Source organism: Rissa tridactyla, chromosome 6, assembly GCF_028500815.1.
Source record: "Rissa tridactyla isolate bRisTri1 chromosome 6, bRisTri1.patW.cur.20221130, whole genome shotgun sequence".
In the NCBI taxonomy this organism is placed as follows: Eukaryota; Metazoa; Chordata; class Aves; order Charadriiformes; family Laridae; genus Rissa; species Rissa tridactyla.
In genome coordinates this window covers 33,680,751-33,701,198 of record NC_071471.1, presented here as the reverse complement: position 1 = coordinate 33,701,198, position 20,448 = coordinate 33,680,751, and the positions used below count along the sequence as shown (strand labels likewise).

At 42.4% G+C, this 20,448-nt stretch overlaps 1 protein-coding gene across 4 annotated transcripts in view; it reads right to left on the bottom strand.

Moving 5' to 3' along the window:
* Positions 1 to 20,448, bottom strand: part of PRKG1 (protein kinase cGMP-dependent 1) — a 529,166-nt gene that overhangs the window by 85,883 nt on the left and 422,835 nt on the right. Inside the window, exon 1 of one of the 4 annotated variants that reach the window (XM_054205355.1) lies at positions 1,387 to 1,570. The exons of the other annotated variants lie outside the window; for them this stretch is intronic. Within the exon in view, the coding sequence (XP_054061330.1) occupies positions 1,387 to 1,487 (101 nt within the window). The 5' untranslated portion in view covers positions 1,488 to 1,570. Of the gene's footprint in view, positions 1 to 1,386; positions 1,571 to 20,448 lie in introns of those variants that run through there. 4 annotated transcript variants of the gene reach the window in all.

Below are 20,448 nucleotides of genomic sequence, written 5' to 3'. Positions count from 1 at the left end.
TTAATACATTAAAATGAGTTAAATGAGTTAAAACTTATCTCTCCCATTATCTCAGATGCCTTTCTGCCATGAAAAGACATTTTATACCTTTATAGTTATAGATCACAGATACGATTATAGTTACTGTATTCTATGATTAGAAACAAGTAAAATACAGCTGTTGGTGGCTTCAGTTCAAACATTTTAAATAAACCTTAACATTAGAGGTTAAAACGCACAAGTAGCTGTTACGCTTTCCGCTATCGTGGAATGCATCCTTTTAATCAGCATGAAATGAATGTAGAAGGAAGGCGCTCTCCCAAAAGGCGCCCCACTTGGCACAAACACCCGAACCAGAGGGACAGCAGGGTTTTTGTTAACGCAGAAAGTCACGCGATTCCGAGGCTTCCTTATGTTTTGCACCAGTAGAAATAACTGGTAAGTCAGGGAAAAAACCAAGTTTTTTTTTAAATGAATGATAAAGTGGCTCACATACGAAGCGCTAAGTCAAGAAATCACTCTCTTTGGATATCTCCAAAGCCCTCCTGCGCATCCTTCCCTACAAACCCCCCTCTGCCACCCCTGCACGACCCTCGTCCCGCAAACATTGACGGGGGAAAAGCAGCTTTCTGTTCCACAGTCTAAATCGATTGCAAGTGGGTTTATAAACCTCGCGTGCTCTCGTGTTAGGGGGTGTTTACCAATCAGGCTGCAAGCAGGATTAAAAATCTCGTCAAATTTCTAAAAACAGAAGGAAAAGAAAAAAAAACAACTTATTTTCAGTTCTATACAAACGTTAAACCTTTATGTGCATCATCTGTGAAACATAAGACATGCTCAGACCTCCGAACGCTGCCAACACCTCACGTAGGCTTAAAAATGACAAACACACCTAGGGCCATACCACCGATCTACGAATTAACCTCAGTCACCTTCCAGCACAACAAATTGTCAGCCCGTGTTTTAAAAGGCAGTATTTCGACAGGCGGCCCCCAGCTACAGCATCTGGCACGAAACGCAACAAGTAATTAGGAGAAGTGCAGAGTATTAAATTCAAAAGTAATTATTGGAAGGGCACAGCATTATATGCAATAAGTAACGACGAGAAGCGCATGGCATTAAATGCAACAAATTATTATTAGAAGCGCAGAGTATTAAATCCAGAACTAATTATTTGAAGTGCACGGCATTAGATGCAACAAGGAATTACTAGAAGTGCATGGCGTTAAATACAACAAGTGACTACCAGAAGTGCATGGCATTAAATGCAAAAGTAATTGCTGAAAAGGCACAGCACAAGTAAATTATTTTAAGTGCAGGGCATCAAATGCAACAAGTGATTATTAGAAGTGCACACCATCAAATGCCACAAATAATTACGTGCAAGCCTTGCTTGCGAGCACTGACTCGGACGCTTTCTGGACTTGGGCGCAGGATTCCTCATCGCTGCTCCCCGAGAAACAGCACTCTTCGTCGGAGGAATCGCCTTCACTCTCCGAATACTCCATGGCCACTGTTTGCCTCCACCATTTCCCCCTGGGGAAAACGCCTGCTTCCTTCCAGCCCGTCACTGTATTTTGTCCTGCGGGTGAGCTCTGCTATTTTACAGCTCCTCCAGCTTCAAACTTCAGGACCTGGCGAAAGGTCACAGCTGCTGTGGGGGGTTTCGAGGGTGCATCATCGGGAAATACAAGCAGGGGGTATTTTGGAGCCACGGAGAGGCAGCGGAGATGGCAACGTTACCCACATTCCTAAAGCTCTTCCAGAGTGTGTTATCACATCACTACAAACATGAGTCTGTTATTCAAGAGGTGAAATGCACATATATTTTTTTCTTGTTATAAGCTGTTGCCCACTTCACCACCTATAACTTGGGAAGCTTCAACAGTTTTGCTTCTGCCAACAATTTAATTTAAGAACGATGACTCTTTTTTTTTAACCGTTTCCAGAAACTGTTCTTATAAAAGTGTATTGATCCCACTATTTACAAAGCTGTGTTGGAAAATGCAAATATGAAAAACATCAGCAGTTTTAACCAGAGATAAGGTCATAGGTCAGCCTCTGTTCCCTGATTTTACCCTAGGGTGTAAAAATTTTACTTAAATTTTAAAATCTTTGAGATGATTCCCATCTTTTTGCTTTTTTACCTTCCTACAATGCCCTAACTCATTGGAGTCCTGCTCCAACACCGGCTCCCACCGCCCCTAACACATCTAACCCCTTAACAATTCTGATACAATTCTTCAAATAAACGGAAACTACATTTTGATGATTTAATTTAACAACATACCATTAGATTTGCTTAAAACTTGCTCTTATGCCACCAGCAAAAATTGCTCTGCGTTCTTCCCGAAAGATGGACACAACGGGTGCAACCTTGGCATGAGGTCTGCCCAGCTTTTGGGATTGTTTCCCCCCCAGACGTAGCCCTCCAGCACAAAAAAACCCATTTACTATAGGGTGCGAGTACCCTGCTGCAGGAAGTATCACGTTTCCAGCCGAGCCTCTTCTGCTCGTCCCCTGACTGGCATTTTGTCAGTCAAAATTGATTTCAAGCTACAATATTGTAGAGACGTTTTAAGTCTCCACGTAGGCAAAACCCTCTCTTTAAAGGATAGAGCTAAGGCTGTTTTTTCAGAAGATCGCCAAATCTGTGTACCGCTCCTCCGAACGCCCAATAAAGTTAATTTTTATCTCCCATGTGAAAATCACAGTGTAATCAGAAAATCCCAAACGAAATAATAAGGGGAGACAGAGATGCTGGGTTCTGAGCTATCCAGGTTAGTAACTGATCTTTCCCTTTTTTTTTTTTTCCTTCACTTATTTCTGACATGCCTTGTCCTAAATAGTTTAAATCAACCTTATTAAAAATACTGTAACAAGGTCAAGCATACAGTGCCGGAAAGTGGTTAAAATGCATTAAAGAACTTGAATATCAGCAAATTATGAACCTCTGGACAGTCTTCCTGCAGCAAATTTTTGAAACCCACCGGGGAAGACCTAATTTTTTCTTTCCATCTTTCCTTTGAAAACTCTCATTAACACCATTCTCAAGTTTAAATGACCTAAACACTCATTTGCAGAAGCGCCACGGGACTTGAGCTTTCTACCATAGACCTCTCCCAGGCAGCAGCAGCTTCTGCAGAGGAACCACCAAGAACCAGACACTGACCAATCTACCTTGGTCAAGGTTCTTCCGTTACTCAGTCAAAGTAAAATGGGTTGTCATCATCATTTTTAGAGACAGAAATAAAAAAAACCCCAACAATCCTAAATATACATTTTGGGATACTGCTTGTAGCCAAAAGCTCTTTGGCTATTGTCTACAAGCTCATTTAAATAGGATAGCCATCACTCTTCCCATGTAACACCCATGTAGCACATTCTGATCAAGACGGGTGTCACCTGTAGGAAGGTTTATCTCAAACATTAGGACTATCCTTGCAAATGATGCAATCACCTAACACACACGGAAGCAAAAATGTGGGTTGATTTTATGGTACCCTCAATCAGTACAGTTTGTGCCGCTCTGCACCCTCTCTCCTACTTTTTCTCGGTAGCCATCACTGAAGTCAAGTCAACACAGACCTACAGAAATGGTGGTGTGGTCCACCACGGCTGATGGTGTAAGCCACATTCTGGATCAGTTACCTGGATCTATTGACTGATTTCATAGAATCATAGAATCTTCATGGTTGGAAAGGACCTTGGAGGTCATCGAGTCCAACTATACGTACACAAAAAAACCCCTCCAAACCCCTACAATCTCTGTCACTAGAGCATGCCCTGAAGTGCCACATCTAGATGTTTCTTAAATACCTCTAGGGATGGTGACTCAACCACCTCCCTGGGCAGGCTGTTCCAGTGCCTGACCACTCTTTCAGTAAAGTAATTCTTCCTAATCTCTAATCTAAACCTCCCCTGCCGCAACTTCAGGCCATGTCCTCTGGTCCTGTCATTATTCAATTGGGAGAAGAGGCCAACACCCACCTCTCTACAACCTCCTTTCAGGTAGCGGTAGAGGGCAATGAGGTCTCCCCTCAGCCTCCTCTTCTTCCCATCTTCCTCAGGCTCTCCTTTCCATAGGGGAGAAACTGATGCTTGGCTTCCCAACCCCTCAGCTTTCTGCAAACATGACATCCCTTTGCCATTGGTTACTGGAATCAATAAATACAACATGGCCTACTACATTTCTAAAAAATTTTAACGTGAACCTAATAAAACGTGCAACTTGAAAAAGTTTCACTTGAAGAGAGTTACGCCATTTAATAAAACCTATGCAAATCCCCAGAGGCATTAAAATCACACCGTCTACAAAGGGAATGAAATATGTCAGGAAAAGAGATTTTGCTTCAAGGTACCCCAATTTGAAGGTGTGTACCAAAACGCAGACGCCTGCACTCCTGTGCAATTTAGGCTATATGGCTACCGGGAAAAGGAAACATCTCTTATAGAACAACATTTCAGTTCGTTCGGATGAAACGGTTTCAAAATACTATTTTACAGGGTTTTTATTCAGTCTAAGCAAACTGTGCAACTCTCCAAATGGGTTAGAAAATGTACCAACGCCTTCTGATAATTTGTTTTATGCCTTGTGAGAATATCATTAGCACTTACTTACTGTTTCTAAAATATATTTATACTCCCAGTGGCTCCAGCTGAAATGTTTAAGCCCTGGCAAGGATTATACAATAAGATTTAGAAAAAAGAGCCCTTCCTGATAACTCATTTTAATATTTATGAAGTTAAGGTCTTGGAGATGGTAAACAAGTCTTCCAAGACTCTGTTGGCCAAAAAAAAAAATCTGCTCTGTCCTTACTACACTGATACTATTAAAAGCAAATGAAAATCCCAACTGCTGCTAAGATTATACCAAGTTTTAACTCAAAAGTGTCCCAACAAGTCACAATGTGCTGGGATCATTTCGGGATGCTGCGTGAAGCCTGACAATTATATTCTGCTTTGTATTCATGATGGATGTTATTTCACGTAAAGGGAAAAGCCTGAAGGGTTTCTCCTTCTTTCTAGCTTCACAAATGATGGAAAATCAAGTCCAGTTTACATAAAATATTATTTATTTTGGTATTAATACAAAAGTCCTCATTCAAAAAATCTATATGTATAATTTATATATATATATATAAAAATATATATGTGTGTATATATATAATTTTTGCAATCATTGTATGGACTGTGACTACTCCCTTGTCTGCCTTGCCACTGCCTACAGCCCAGCCTTGAACAAGCCATTTCACTCCCCGATTCCTATATTCCACTATATTCCTATATAGGAATATATTAAGATATATCTCAATATTTCCTGTATTTCACTATATTGCTAAATGTCACTGTCTGATTCCTACATTACGATGAGAAAAATGCTTCAATCTACTATGTGATCTCCTGGCTCTACAGACAGAAGAAACCATGCAAGAGATGGCTGCTGTTATTTTTATTCGACCGTAGATCTGACACAGTGATGCTGCTGAATTAACAAGTGTTCCATTACCAGACTGCCTATGCTGGTATCAGTTGATGTAATGTAGATCTATACTGCCAGAAAATAGTATTAATAAAGCAGAAGCGTTACGGCAGGCGCTATTATATAGAATATGATAATGTTGAACCCTGTCCCACCCCTTGGAAGGAAATGGCGAGATGCAGAGGGCAAAAAGTACTGGCAGCACAGAGACCTCCTGCTGAATTTTTAAAAGTTGGTGTGAGATCAGCCCCTGCTAGCCACCTTCACATTTATATACACGATTAGAAGCTGCCAGTGACCCAGGAAACCTAGAGGGGGGTTGTGTCAGCTGAAAACTATTCTGCGAAGAGAAGGGTACGCGCCCCTCGTGATGGGAAAGCAGAGAAAAAAGGTCTTGCTACCACTTGATTACCATGAAGCTGGCATAAATCTGACGGTGTCTCCTCTTTTGACGGTCAGCACGAGGATTTTCCCCTTGCTGCGAGGCATCATCAGGCTCTTCTGCTACCTCCTGGCTGCAAGGTAATCATGGCTGCAACAATACGTGTTATGAAGCACAGATGTCATGGCATTAATAAAGAGATAACTCTTCATTAACTTTATTATATACTTTCGGTATATTCTCACCATGTTTAATCCATAAAGGATAACTGCAAACGACTCAGGAAATAATCTACGACCTCTGCCACAACTAATTTAACCCACAAGCACTTTCCCTGAGTAGCAAGTTACTGATCTGCCATTATTTACGAAAACAGCCATATTAAAATCAAACCAAAGAGTGATCCAAGTGTTGAAGAAACACGATTCATTTCTGACTTGTGAACAATATCGACACTGCGCTGATGCAACGTCATTTTAAACCACACGCAAGAGGTTCACACGGTCTCAGTTAAGTCTTAGGAGCAGCTAAGCTATACGATAATATTTTTAAACATGATTTTATAGGTGAGTAAACCAATGCACGAGGAGCTCAAGTGAGGTGCTTTAGATTATACGGGCAGCAATTAGCCGCAGCGCTACCAGAACTGGCAGCGGGCTTCTCTTCAAGAATTAATGAGACCGCATCCATTTGGCCTAACGTCTTTACTGTGCCGGCGTGCACGTAAAACCTCACACACACCATGGCTGCGGAGGCAAGGATCAGGTTATCCCTTAACTGTGCCACTCGGATACCGGGCCAGCCTTGCTAGCTGTAAGCTATAGCTCCAGTATATTTATATCCCAAACATTTATGTCCCAAACCCCACAGGAACACAGGAGAGTCTTCAGTCAGATTAGTGGAAACAACTGCATCCAAAGCAGCTTCTTACAGGCTGAGGTCCTTACATAGTTGGGGTTTTTTTCCCCTCCCTTCAAGTATTTCTATGACTTATGTTCTTTTTCTTGCTTGGCTTCTTTGTGCATGAGAGCACTGGGACAAATACCCTTTGTCATGCTGAAGTGATGAGCAATGTATTTGCCTATTGAAACCACGTCTCATCGCGAGGACGTCTGCCCTATCTGCAAACGATAAGAGGCTCTTTCAGTTGAGAACATTTTGAATGCATGACTTTTCTTTTTTTTTTTAAGAACTGTATTTTAAACAATGCTCTTGTTAAATTCCTAAGCACTGCGAAGAAGGGGAGTTGTAATGAGATTATGGCTTCTCTTGTATGGATGCCAGCAGTAGGATCTAGGCCACAAGCCGCGGGAGATATTTTGTCACTACCACTTGTCCTTGGCTGACACTACCAGATTCCACCACCAAATTCCCACTCCCCTACACTTCAGGTTGATGGAGTCCCACATGAGGCATGTGGTTTGCACCATACCCTTATCTACCTCTTCCCATGGCCAATGCTTGGCCCGTGCGAGTGGATCCGAGTTGCCCCCATCCTGGTGACTGTCCCCATCTTACCTTCCTCCTCACGTTACAGACTCCTCCAGGTCCACCCATCTCTCCTTCACTCTACAGGCTAAATTCACTGCATCCCTCCTTTACCCCACAGATCCTTTGACTTTCTTCCAGACTACCCAACTGTTGTCATTGATGAGAAGGAATTAAGTTTATATTAATAAAATAAAGAGCTTGTCATTGCCCTGAGTGCTTCTACAGGCTTTAATTGCCCTGAGCAGCCTCACCGGGACCTTCACCCCCATCTTCTGCCCATGGTCCAGAAGCTCAGCCTGGGAGCCTCACTTGTAGGTACGGACTTCTCTCGTCTTCTCTCTGGCCCTATTTCTTGGATGGACCTTGGATCCACAATGTAGATAGCTTGTGTCCCATCTCTTGGATTCACCACGCCTGATGCTGTAAGCCTTGTCTCCAGCCCTGTCTCTGCCCATCTCCTGCTGCTCCTGGCAGGACTCCCTGGGTGGACGTGAGACCTAGGCCATCCTGTCCTTGTGTCTGGGAGTGCAGAAGAACCCTGTTACCAGCACCCAGCTCAGGACCCAGTTTCACTCAGAATGGGTTTCACTTGACTAATTACAGCGAACCCTTTCTTGTATTTGCTGCATGAAGGGTCGTGCCAATAATGGGAACAAAAGCACCATGAACAAGTGCAGTAGGTGCCCAAACCCTTCATTTTGGACTAGAACAACAAACAGTTGGACACCTACAATTAACAATGTGAAGGATCACACCGGCACCTGCTGATTTGAGTGCAGCAAGAGAGCTGGAGAAGCTCGCTGCTGCTCTTTCTTCTGCAGCTTTCTCACATCTCATTAAGTGAGGTTTCACAGATAGCTTCCAAACAAGCTAGTGGGCCTCCTGCGAGAAATCAGCATCCTCCACAAACTTCTCAAAGCCTCCCACTGATGCAATTAGCTCTTCTGAGGCTCTGCAAGCCTGTGCTTCCCATCCAGCTTGTGCTTTCATTTGAGCACTGCTCTAAAGCATACCACGGAGACGCTTGACCCAACTCTCAGCTAGCTGGAGTGGGTACCAGCGGCACTCAGAAGAGCTACGGAGACTAAATCAGCCCATGCTGGGCTCCACACCACCATGCTCTATTCTTCTGACAGTCAGGTTAATTCCCACAAAGCCAGCTAGAGCATTCCTCTGCAACATTCCGATCTGCAGCACTGATGTGCTGATGGGGCCCTATTTCAGTCTGAGCGCTCAGTTTCTTACTCCGTGCATTATTTTATGGTGGAAAGAGTGCAGAAGGGAAAATCATGGGCAAAGTTTATCATCAATAAACCCGCTCATTTTCTTCAGTCGTTTTCTCCTTTCTGTGCACGAAGCGATGGAGCAGATTTTATACTTTGGCTCTGTGATCACCTTAAACTTATCTAAGATATATCAAACCTTCTGCAGGCTTAGTGTTCTGGTAGATCAGTGCAACTCACTGCCCAGGCAGTAACCACTAGTGCTAGGGAAAGGGACCTGGTGGGAACACGTGGCCAAGAGGGGACGGGGAAGTTCAGGACCAGTCTCTGGCACAAACACAGCCATACGCTCGCTTAAGATGACTCTCCAACCACATCCTATGCATCTGCGCTTGCCCAGAGGATACGCGTGGCCAATCCTTCCTCCCCGTCTTGTCTGTCGAAGGTGTGAAGTGGGACTAGAAATTCCCCCGTCCTTCAGATGCTCGGTTTGCACTCCCTTGTGATTTCATCATTTAAGCAACCACCGACTAATTACAAAACCTGCCAGGCTATGGGGAGGCCACATTTCTAATACAAACCAGCACAATATAACTGCTTAAAAATGCATCAAACTGAAGTGAAAAAGCAAAAGCTGTGAAGGACACCGTCACAAGAAGCCTATTTTTTACTGATTAGAAAGTATTCATAGACCTTAATGAACAATCTCACTAGTTAAAAAAGGATACAGCACATTTAAAAACTATTGCTAAACTGCACCCCCCCCCGGTTACGCTCCATCACCACTAACATATTTACTAAAAATACGCCAAACCCAGTTGCGTAATGTCTGGAGAGCAGCATAACACAGCCTTAGAAAATAAAGTGAAAAATCTTAAAAAATCAATTTGCCGCAGCCTGAGGAGAAGCTAAAAATTTCGGAGGAGCATTGAAAAAGCCAAAAGAGATTTCACGCTCCACCTACACGAAGCCTAGATGAGCAAGAGAAAGTCCTTTCAAGGCGGCATTTACAGGCGTCATTCGGTAACCACAACACAAAATAAATCAAAACTTAAAACAAACATAACCCCAAAGTTGCTGATATTCCAGGCAGTCCTATTCAACTTGTAACAGTAGCTTCTCTGCAGATTTAAAAATCACTCCCAAACTGAGTTTGTGGGAAAACGTGCCATCGCCCTGGCCTGCAATGCGGAGTAGTCCATCGCCCTTCCACTGGCAAAGCAGCTGTGCAGCACGCACCTTCATTTGCATGGCATTTTACACTTACGTAGTTAATGCTAATCACTGCGGAGGTGGATGTGCTTATTTTCCTAAATCTATTCCAGTAGGAAAGGATTGGACATGTCTGACAGCTGAATTGCACTGGAAATACGTATGGTGCTTTGTGGCTGGTTACCGACTCTCCACTTGTCCTAGGTGAATTCACGCTCGCATCCGAGAAAAGCAGAGGACACGACACCTAAGCACTCAACAACGCAGAGAAAGAATGATGTTTTTGGCTTTCTTACATCTTATATTAACTCAGGTGTGGCTGCCTTTGCCTTGAGGAAACATCTTGAACTCCATCTGGCCTGGGGTGGTTTTTTTTGGGTCTTACACTTCTGTATCACAACCGGATTTACGCCACAAATTAATTTACATTCTAATTTTCACAGTCGCTTAGTTGAGGTGAGAGACATCATCCCACTGCTTTTAAATATTCCCTTTTACCATTCCTCTTCATGCTAAAGGTTTTGTATGGTGTATCATGATTTTTATTTTCCTTTTTAATCTTTCAACCTTCTGGTGGAAAATTTCCATGATTTTTAAAGATAAAACCTTTAATTTAATTTTGGGATCACTTTCTCTCTCTTTGCTGTATTAAGGGATGGTAATATACTGACTGCACTGCCAAGAAGAGCACATATGTCTGTTTTTTTTGGATCCCCATTAGTACACAGAACTGGACCTCAAACTCCCACTCTAAGTCACTTTTGATTTCTGGGTGGGTGAAGCTCGGGCTGAATGCAGATTCCTACCAGGGCTGGACTTCCCCTGAGTTCTGCAGCTAGAGGAGAACGGGACCACCTACTGGGATTCCTTGTTTCTGGTTCTGGACACCAGCTGGAGCTGGTGGGAATTTCCTGAATCTCATGGATGACAAAGTCCATTTTCCTGCTATTTCAGTTATGCCATATAATGTCTTTCACAAATTTAAGAGATTCAAATGAAAATCAGCTTTGTCAGTATAGCCATCGAAGATGCTTCCAGAACTTATTTCTTTATTGGTCAGTCACCTTTTTCTGTTTCCCAGTCTAAATTTACTTATGGCAAGCTTAAATCTAAACCCACGGACCAAAACCATCCTCAAGTTAAAACAGTTATTTTCTTCCCCTTTATATACAAAACCCCAAAACCTTCTCAAATTTTATTTCACCAAGTTAACGGATTAAGGTCTCCTAACTTTTTGCCTTAAGCTCTCTTGGCTCCTCTGTACCTGGATCAGCTGTGAATTCATCCTCCGTAAACATAAGTGTTCTGAGTGGTTTGGAATACTCCAGACCAGATCTCACCGGGGTTTTGTACAAGGGTACAAACATTGTTCTGGTTGCACTGACTACACCTCTGAAAGTCTCCCAGAACTCCATCTCATGCTGTTTAATTTCTGCGTCTGCACACGGTGTCACATACAACCTTGTCATCAAGGCCAGATGACACCTGCTGTGGTTCCCTTGTCCAAAAATAGGGTTCCTCTGCACAGCCCCAACGTCCACCATTTTCTCCTTCAAGCTACTGCAACAAATTCGGAAGGAAAGAATAATTACAGATTGTATAACTTTGCTATTTTCCAGCTTGTAGCTCCCTGAATGGCCCCATGGCTTCTGACGCCTCTTGTTCTTCCCCCTTATGACGGCACTCATGACTTGATAGATCCACACGTCCAGTTTCAGGAACTAGACCGATCCGAGCTTGAGGATGGAGATAATGAGGTCCCCTAAATCTGAATCTACTTTCGTTTTTAAAGCTTTGATTACCTTTTATTTGTACTAATTTCTACGCCCTCACCTTCATCTTGGCCTGGAGGCACAGCGTGGCCAGCTATAACAACCACCTCCCCTCCACTGCCTACTCTTCATTTAGTAAAAAAATAAAATAATCAAGGTTTTACTTGATAACCGCCCGTCCCCCCCCAAAATCTCACAGTTGCCAGGCCTGATCCCACTTCAGTCACGAGACAGTTTATGAAGACAACAACAGCTCGCTCTGCTGGAAGGAGCAGAGCGAACTACAGCTTAAACTGGAAAAAGAGCCTAATCTTCAACCAATAAAGATTACTGCTCTTCAACAATACGTCGCGCACACAGGATGTGACACGTCCCTCCCCCGGGATTTTGCAGATCTTGTTTTCCGGAATGTATTTCTTTAGTAAAGCCAAATCAACCTCAGGAACCACAGAGCAAGCACCCAAGATACGACGTCTGCCTCTCCAGGACTCTGCTCTATCCACCAGCTGCGGAAAAGCATCAAAATGAACTCTGATAAACACAGCCTTATAAGAGGAATAATCCCTCATGTACTTATTATCTGAAAATATTGCAACTGGTAGATTATTCTGATAAAAATGACTTTCTTTAAAAAAAGAAAAAAGGCAACTTTAAATTAAGTTTTACAACTGACACGTCTAAGAGAATTACAAACAGGGCCTGTGACCAGCTCGTCCCTGTCGCTGTGAGAATCCTACGCAAGGAATCGAAACGACGTGGAAAGAAATGAATTAGTTTCTGGCACCAGAGGGAGTGACACTTCTCTGACCTACAGGAAATTATGCTGCTAGGAGTATGATAGAAGTGTTAAGAGAGCAATTAGGGTTGTCACCTAGCAGATTCCCAGGAGGAAAGTGATGGATCCTCATTCCCGGCCTTGTCCTCTCCTGATGGCGACGTGTTGAAGAATATTGCTACTGCTTTGAACAACCCCAACAAAAGGCATTTTATCACGGCAACACTTGCTGGCCTCAACAACACAATGTTATACCAGATCTTCTGTACTGCAGAGCAGCCAGTATTCTTCTGGGTGGACATAAACCACCCCGACACGATGGATTTTACTGCTTCAAGGCATTCAAGGGCTAGTTTTGTATCATTTTATGGGAGTTTCATATGACAGCACTGATGAATACCTGGATACCAAAGTAGAAGATTCATCAGCCAGCACAGCGGAACGCATAGTAAAAACCTAAGCAATTATTATAGCCAAAATTTAAAACCGTTATAACCCTTCAAGAAACTTTCTCCTTGTTTTATAATTTATATCAACCATGCAGATATTTAAGAACAAATTGTGATGCATCCCACCATCGTGTTTGAATATGAGGCCATTTAACACGGGAAATAGCAGAACGACTCGTGTCAGTAAGTATGAGCAGGAGCAAACTTACTCTCCCCTTCCTTCACACATCCAGTCTGCGACAGTATTGCGCGGCAGGATTGCAGCTCCCCTCCAGCTTCTCAGCCCTCCTCTGATCCATGTGCAATTTATTAGACCATCATCAGCTTCATCTGGAGCAAAATGGTCCCACGCAACAGCCCTAGCACATTAAAAAAGGCTCCACCTAAATTGAGTTCAAGAGCACACCTCTTTTGGTGAGGCAGACATGCCCTGCTACATATTGTATTTCTAATTCTAACCTGAATTTAAATGATAGATGGACCTGAAATGAAACTGGTCTTTTCAGTGGTGCCCAGGGACAGGACAAGAGGTAACGGGCACAGACTTGAAGGAACATAGGAAGTTCCATCTCAACATGAGGAGGAATTTCTTTCCTTTGAGGGTGGCAGAGCCCTGGCACAGGCTGCCCAGAGAGGTGGTGGAGTCTCCGTCTCTGGAGACATTCCAAACCCGCCTGGACGTGTTTCTGTGCAGCCTGCTCTGCGTGACCCTGCTCTGGCAGGGGGCTGGACTGGATGATCTCCAGAGGTCCCTTCCAACCCTATGATTCTATGATTCTGTGAGAGCTGAGTGACTTGCCCCACAGAAGCAACCACAGTGAGTGCAAGCTCCTCCTCTGAGGGTGTGAAGTACCTCTCTGGGTCCGCACTGAACCACTTCACGTGGTAAAACGGGCAATCTCGTCTTGAAATCTGGTAAGGGATTAAAAGGTTTAAAAAAAATGCCAGGCTGAAGAAGAAACATGAATCAACACTTAAATAAAACAACCGAGAACATTAAGGCGGGTTGGCTTCCAACCATTTTTAATTGATTTAGCACTGAACTGCGTTTTACCTCAATATATATAAAGCAAAGCTGTATCTATGAAGAACTGGAAAGGGAGAAGGTTAAGGCAAGAATAGAATTTGGACATAAATCCCATTAAAAAGAAAACTTTCTCTAAAAGAAAGCACTTGGGTTTTGCTTATGGTTCATTGTCATATCAAGTTGCTTAAAACATCTACAGAACAAGAATAAGACACCTTTTTATATCACTCAACAGTAACAGAAAGACAACCTGCGCTTTCTTCCCTACAATCATTATTTAACTCAAATGCCAGCAAACTGCAGCAGAATTTTAAACAGGCTCGACTCGTGATTTATGGGTGTCATTTTTCGTAACTCCCATACAGTTTTACAAAACGACTCTGACAAGGATTACTTCGTACCGTTTTACTGTATTATGGCCTATGTCATCTTCTATAACCACAAAATACAAACCCTGCATCAACAATCAAGAACGGGATACTGCTTTTTTTTTTTTTAAATCAGCCTATAACTTTCATCTTACCTGCAGCAGAGGCAAGCCCAGAAATCTTTACCTATAGAAATGAGGTCTACGGCTGAATTATATAGATGGCTTTTGAATACAGTAGTCTAAGTAGTCTGTGAAAGTCATCTGGAAACCAAGAATTACATTTCTTTCTAAGTGTTCTTATATTAATGTTCATAATACGGCTCTCGCTTGTCAGCGATCGTACTGCTAGGTGTTCTCGGGATGTCTCTATGGGAATGCGATTTCTGCTCCATTAATTTTCTAAAGATGTGAAATGCTGGCGTGTTCACGACATCGTAAAAGTTACTGTCTTCCCAGAGTATTAAAATTTCACGTGCACATTTCAAGGAATAATTCCCATTAGCTTTATGTCAGCAAAATAAAAGCATCCCTACGTCAACACTGACCAAACTTTTCGATTCGAAGACATTTTTTTAAAAAATGTAGATTTTTTTTTTTTTTTTTTGGAGAAAAATCCATGAAACAACATTATATTGTTTGAGCTTGCAAATAAGTTAAAATATTTGTTCATGGCTTTCATTCACCATTCCTTGCACATGACAAAAAGTGTTTGAACTGGGGACGGGGCTTATTATACTCTAACAGCATCACAGGCTGAGCCCTATTTCACTTCTCCCGTGGCAGAAACACACCATGATGAAGAAAACTAGTTGCTAAGAATTCTTAGGTCCCACAGAAAAAGACTAAAGGTAAGTAACTGTAAGAAAATACATTTTCACTTCACTTCTCGGTGCTAAAATGTAAACAAGAATTTTTCCTGGTTTATGCAAAAAATTCAGACGAACTAAGCAATGGGAATTTTAACAAACTTATCTCTGTACCACCGCTCTTATTCAAAGACTTCATCTGAGTCCCTCAGGATCATTTTATGAACGCATATTAAAGCCACAGGTTTACTAACTGCATAAGAAAGTGAAATATTAGTAGCATTTTGCTAAGGACGCGTGTTACTGCACTATTTTCTGATATTTTATATATATATTTTTATATATATATATATAAAGATAATAATATCACATGATTCGCTGATAAATAGCACTTACCCAGATTCACAGCTAACAAAACCCATGTGAACTCAATTTTTGGCCCTTGATGATAGCCATCTCTGCTGGTGAAGGAGCTACGAGCCAAAGCCTAACGTTGCCAGAAGCTGGTACCGCTGGGGGACGGCAGTAAATCAATTTGGGAATACACACCTATACCCCTGGGAGAAGCAGTACCCTCACCTCAGCTGTTCACCCAGGTATTAACGCTTGAACGTGTAGAACATCGCTTACTACAGCATTGGCGCCTGCGGCCAGCATGAGACGTTTTGCAAAAAAAAGTCCCTTTTATTAATTTTAATCAGCTTTTCTCATTGCTTCAGGGAAAACAGAGGGATTATTGGCAGCGTTGGGGTGCGAACACTTGCAAGGCAGGTACTTGTAGGCTGTTATCTGACGCGGGGTCTGCTCTGCCTTTTTTCCTAGGCAGAGAAACTCCAAGTTGTGCTGTCCCTTGGGGAATCTACCTGCTTAGGAAGGGAAATCCAACACAACACGACAGCTGTGAGAACGCAGCGAGGAGATATGCTGCCGATAGTCACATATTCAGCTGAAATCCTTCTTGCTGCAGTCTTTTAAGGGGGAAGAAGAAAAAGAGATGGATATCTCCTCCCTTATCCTTCGCTCATCTTCCTACTGAGTCGTGCGTGGAACCTTATCTGGTTTAAAACAGTGTAATTGAACCCAACTCATCATGGCTGGATTTGCGGACATCCCGCTGAGCACCCCTTGGTATGTGCCAAGGACTGTCGCATCGATAATTCCCTCTGAAGGGCGAGTCGAACTCAAGGCATAAGGAGATGCGACGGCAGAGGGGCCACAGCGGGTCTTGTACTGACAGTCCAACCAAATGATCCCCGCAGTCTCAACAGCCTAGCTGAAGACCACTAGAAGATATACAGCGAAACTTCATTTCCAGCTCAGTTCTATCTGCAGCTATAAACTGAATTGTAATAATACATTGAAATGGCAGTAATTCAATCTCAGGAGGTGACTTTTCATGAAGACATCAGGTCTTTGCTGATGGTGGTTCCTGCACGGTTTGTTCCTTCCCTCTCAAGCTTTTTCCATTCCTATTCACTGCCTTCAAGATTTTTATTGACTGTTTTAATTTCTACATACTGAGCCCCATCAGGGCCACAGGAGTTTGTGCTAGATCCGGGGATTTCCAACTTTCTTGCATATACTTTTAGTACCGGACTATGCGCATCACAACGGTAAGATTACAATCCTACGGACCGATGCCAGAAATAGGCTCTTCGTATTATCAGCTTATGTGACAAGGATGAAAGGTAGACTACATCATCTCGCCTCAGAATAAATATAAATGTTCCCCATCTGGAAATACGGAATAAATATTTCCAGTTTTATTTCTACAACCAAAAGTTAACATTTCCTCTATCTACTCAAGGATTTCAGAAATATTAATCTGCCTCCTGCTTTAATATTTAATTCTTGTCACAAACACAAAGACCTTGTGCAACGTATTGACCATGACAGACAAAAGCCAAAGACCTCTATTAAGGAAAATAAACCCAAATTCCTTCCAGAGCTAATTATATACCAATCGTTTATGGGTGAAATTGATAAAAGTATCAGAAAAACATACATTTAGGAGCTTTTGGTTTTTTTGGTCGCGGTCACTGCAGGAGTGATGTCCCAGTTTGGCAAGAGGAGTCAATGATGTGAAAGCAGAGTGCTCTGCCTTGTAAAGCAGCTTCTGCAACAGAATTTACTTGCAAACGTACAACTGCGAAGTCTTAAAAGTCCTGCAAATGACACTGCTGGGTGTCCTCTGTGTGTAGGCATGACCGCAGCATCCCTTACTCTTTTTGTATAGCAACAGTTATAAAGACTTCCTCTATGCGTGCTTTTAACGGCTCTTCTTTTCCACCCTCTTTCCACTCACTCCATCTTTTTTATCACCTTTCAAATCTCCACCAGTTTTCATTCCTCTTTATTCCACTTTTTTTCTGCCCTTCCACCATTGCACAGAACCATTCTGGGGAAAAAAAAGGGCAAATTTTGCACTACAAGGCAAAATACAGGGAACATGAGGAACCCAAAGAATAAGCCAATCCAAATTTATTAGCATTTTGGGGCCACGCAGGCTGCCCAGGGAAGTGGTCAATTGCCATCGCTGGAGGTATTTAAAAGATGGGTAGACGTGGAGCTGAGGGTCATGGTTTAGTGGTGGCTTTGTCAGGGTTAGGTTGACGGATGGACTCGATGATCTGAAAGGGCCTTTCCAACCCAGACAACTCTATTATTCTATGATTCTTAAATGACCCATATTCATCACGCAACGCTTGTCAGTCTTGCAGCTGGTAGAGCATGAGGCAAAGATGCTGAATTTCACCGTCTTCCACCCCACATGACGCAGTGGGGTCCACTGACAGCAGTCAGAGCCGTTGACAGGCCTCCGGGAGCGTGTTTCCCATCACCGGGAAGGCAACAACACTTAGAAATCATCCTCTACTGACAGGAAAACACCTCCAGCGGACCCACTCCATCAGGAACATGCCCAGTGCTTCTCACAGAAATCACTTAGTAACATTTATATGATTTAGTACAGTGTTTTTAGAAGACCAGAAAGACAGAGAAGAGCAAACGCAGTTGTCTATAGGAATTAATATTGATATTTTTGTAGGTAAAATGTGGCTTAAGTTTCATATGGATGAAATGAAAGACTAAAGCAGAAACTGCGTGACGTAACACTGATGTTAGAATGTTAATACCTCCTTGCCTGCCAAATCTATTAATGATTTAAACCAATTACTCCTGCAATTTATTCTGAATTATTGTAATGAACTAGGGTCTCACTTGCAAGTAATTAATAATATTCCCTATGTGAAACAACCCAGAGGTACGAAATGACTGATCTTTTCGTTAGAAAAAAGTGCACTAATATCCTACCACACACAGCACATTACTATTTTAATTGGCCAGTGGGTGACAAGAGTGTCTTTAAGACATATTAAATGTTAATTATCACATGCAAGGACAATTCAATTAAATCCTGGGCAAATCAGAAGAGTTCTAGAAACCAGAGCCTTTCAGACCTACTCTGCTTTAAGTACGTATCTACCAGCCTTGATCAGAGAATACAAAGCTAGACAAAGCCAAAAGACCAAGAAACTTGCACAGGTGAAGAGGAAACCATTTATTTGCATATAGATTGCCTCAAAATAAGTAGCGTTGCAGTTGAACGGAGCAGGTGTCACATTTTAATAAGTTCTGAACAGCATAAACTGTTTCCTATGTACTAAAATGACTGTGTTTATGTATCTACGCGTGCATGTTATCGTTGCTTTTTACTTTTCTGAAAAAAATCAGTAACACTAATAAGGCTCTTATGAGAGTATTTTGAAAATAAATAAAAAGCAGCAAACCCCACAATTTTGCAACGATTACTTGCAGACAAGTAATTCGCAGAACAGCAGCAACAGCATTTGGCATAAAGAGCCACATGAAACGGTCTCTGACCCATTTTCTTCATGAAGGACTCGACAGCTGCACTTTGGCATATTATTTAATAAGTCACTAGAGATAAACACAAACAGGGAATAGAAAAAAAAAAAGCCTCTCAAATAATTACTTCACTTTGGGATATATTGATATTTTAACCTCGTTAAAGAATCAAAGTGTTTGGAGGAAACAAAGTCCTATTATTAGCAAACCAATTAATTTTCAAAACATATTAATAAGCAGAATTTCATCCAGTTAAATAGCATGAATAAGATCTGAGATCAAAGTCTAGCTAATGAAAACAGATGCTCTTCTGAGCAACTTGTACAGAATTAAACAATCAGATTAAGAACTCGGGCCTTCTGTTTAGTTTTTCCTTGGTTAAGCTATTTAAATCCATAAAGACTAGTATAATATTCTATTTGAACAAAACCACGGGAATTTGGTATGTATCTGATTCTTTACAGCTTATTCAGACTGAACTGCCATCACAAGAGACCTGTTGCTGAGAAAGACAGGACCTGCGGAGAAGAAGCCGAGAAGAAACCAAACTCTTGAACCTCTCCCGTTCTGGCTACGACATGAAAAAGACACGCACAAAATAGCTTTGAATTTTTCAAATGAAAATTGGAAAAGCAATGCAAAAGCTGCTTCTCCAGTTCTATATTACCAAACGATGACTGGGACAGGCAATAACCTACCGACAAGCCACATGATGCCTCTCTAACTCAAAACTGAAGGCATCAGTGACCATCTCTGTATGCTCCTCTGGACCTGGGGCAGCAAATATGATGCTTCATGGTCTGCAAAAGCAACAAAAGCTCATTTCCAGTGATTTTGTATATTTTGTTCTACGAATGAGTGCAGAAACCTACTTAAACCATAATTTTTAACTTTCAAAATTGGACAAAACTGGCATGAAGGCTTACAACCTGCCAGTGGACGGAGAAAAAACGTAAACCAGCGAGGTGGAAACAGGTAACTAAATTGGAGAAGCTGCATTTCACAGAATCACATTCAGAATCACAGAATGGTTCGGGTTGGAAGGTCATCTAGTTCCAACCTCCCTGCCCTGAGCAGGGATGCCTCCCACTAGACCAGGCAAGGAAGGCCCATTTCCTTGGGCAAGGAAGGACATGGAGAAAACCGAGGTCCTTCAGCCTTCGCTGAGCGTATATACACCCTGTATATGTCTCAGTGAAACCCACTCGCGCTCTATTTCAGAAGCTACAAAACCCATGGCCAAGACCTGCCTCTCGTTAATCCCTACAGCTCCTGCAAGAGACACCTGGGACTAGAAATGGGGACCGAAAAAATATGACATGACCTGTATTGCCTGATTGCAGATGAGTAAATTAATGAAAGCATGCCCTAATTAAACAATGCCTCTTGGAGCGCATCCTTCCCCAGCAGGTCCTGACTCACTGCAGATGGTGCCACATAAAAGCCATAAACCACCTCAGATTATGCCAGCAAGGAACATTTGCAAAGAGTCAGGGCAGTAACTCGCAACACTCTACAATGCTCCTGGCAAAAGAATTCCAGCAAAGCCTTATCGAAACCTGCCATCAAACACGTCACCTTCATTATAAGCCGTGTGCACATTGATAACGTGC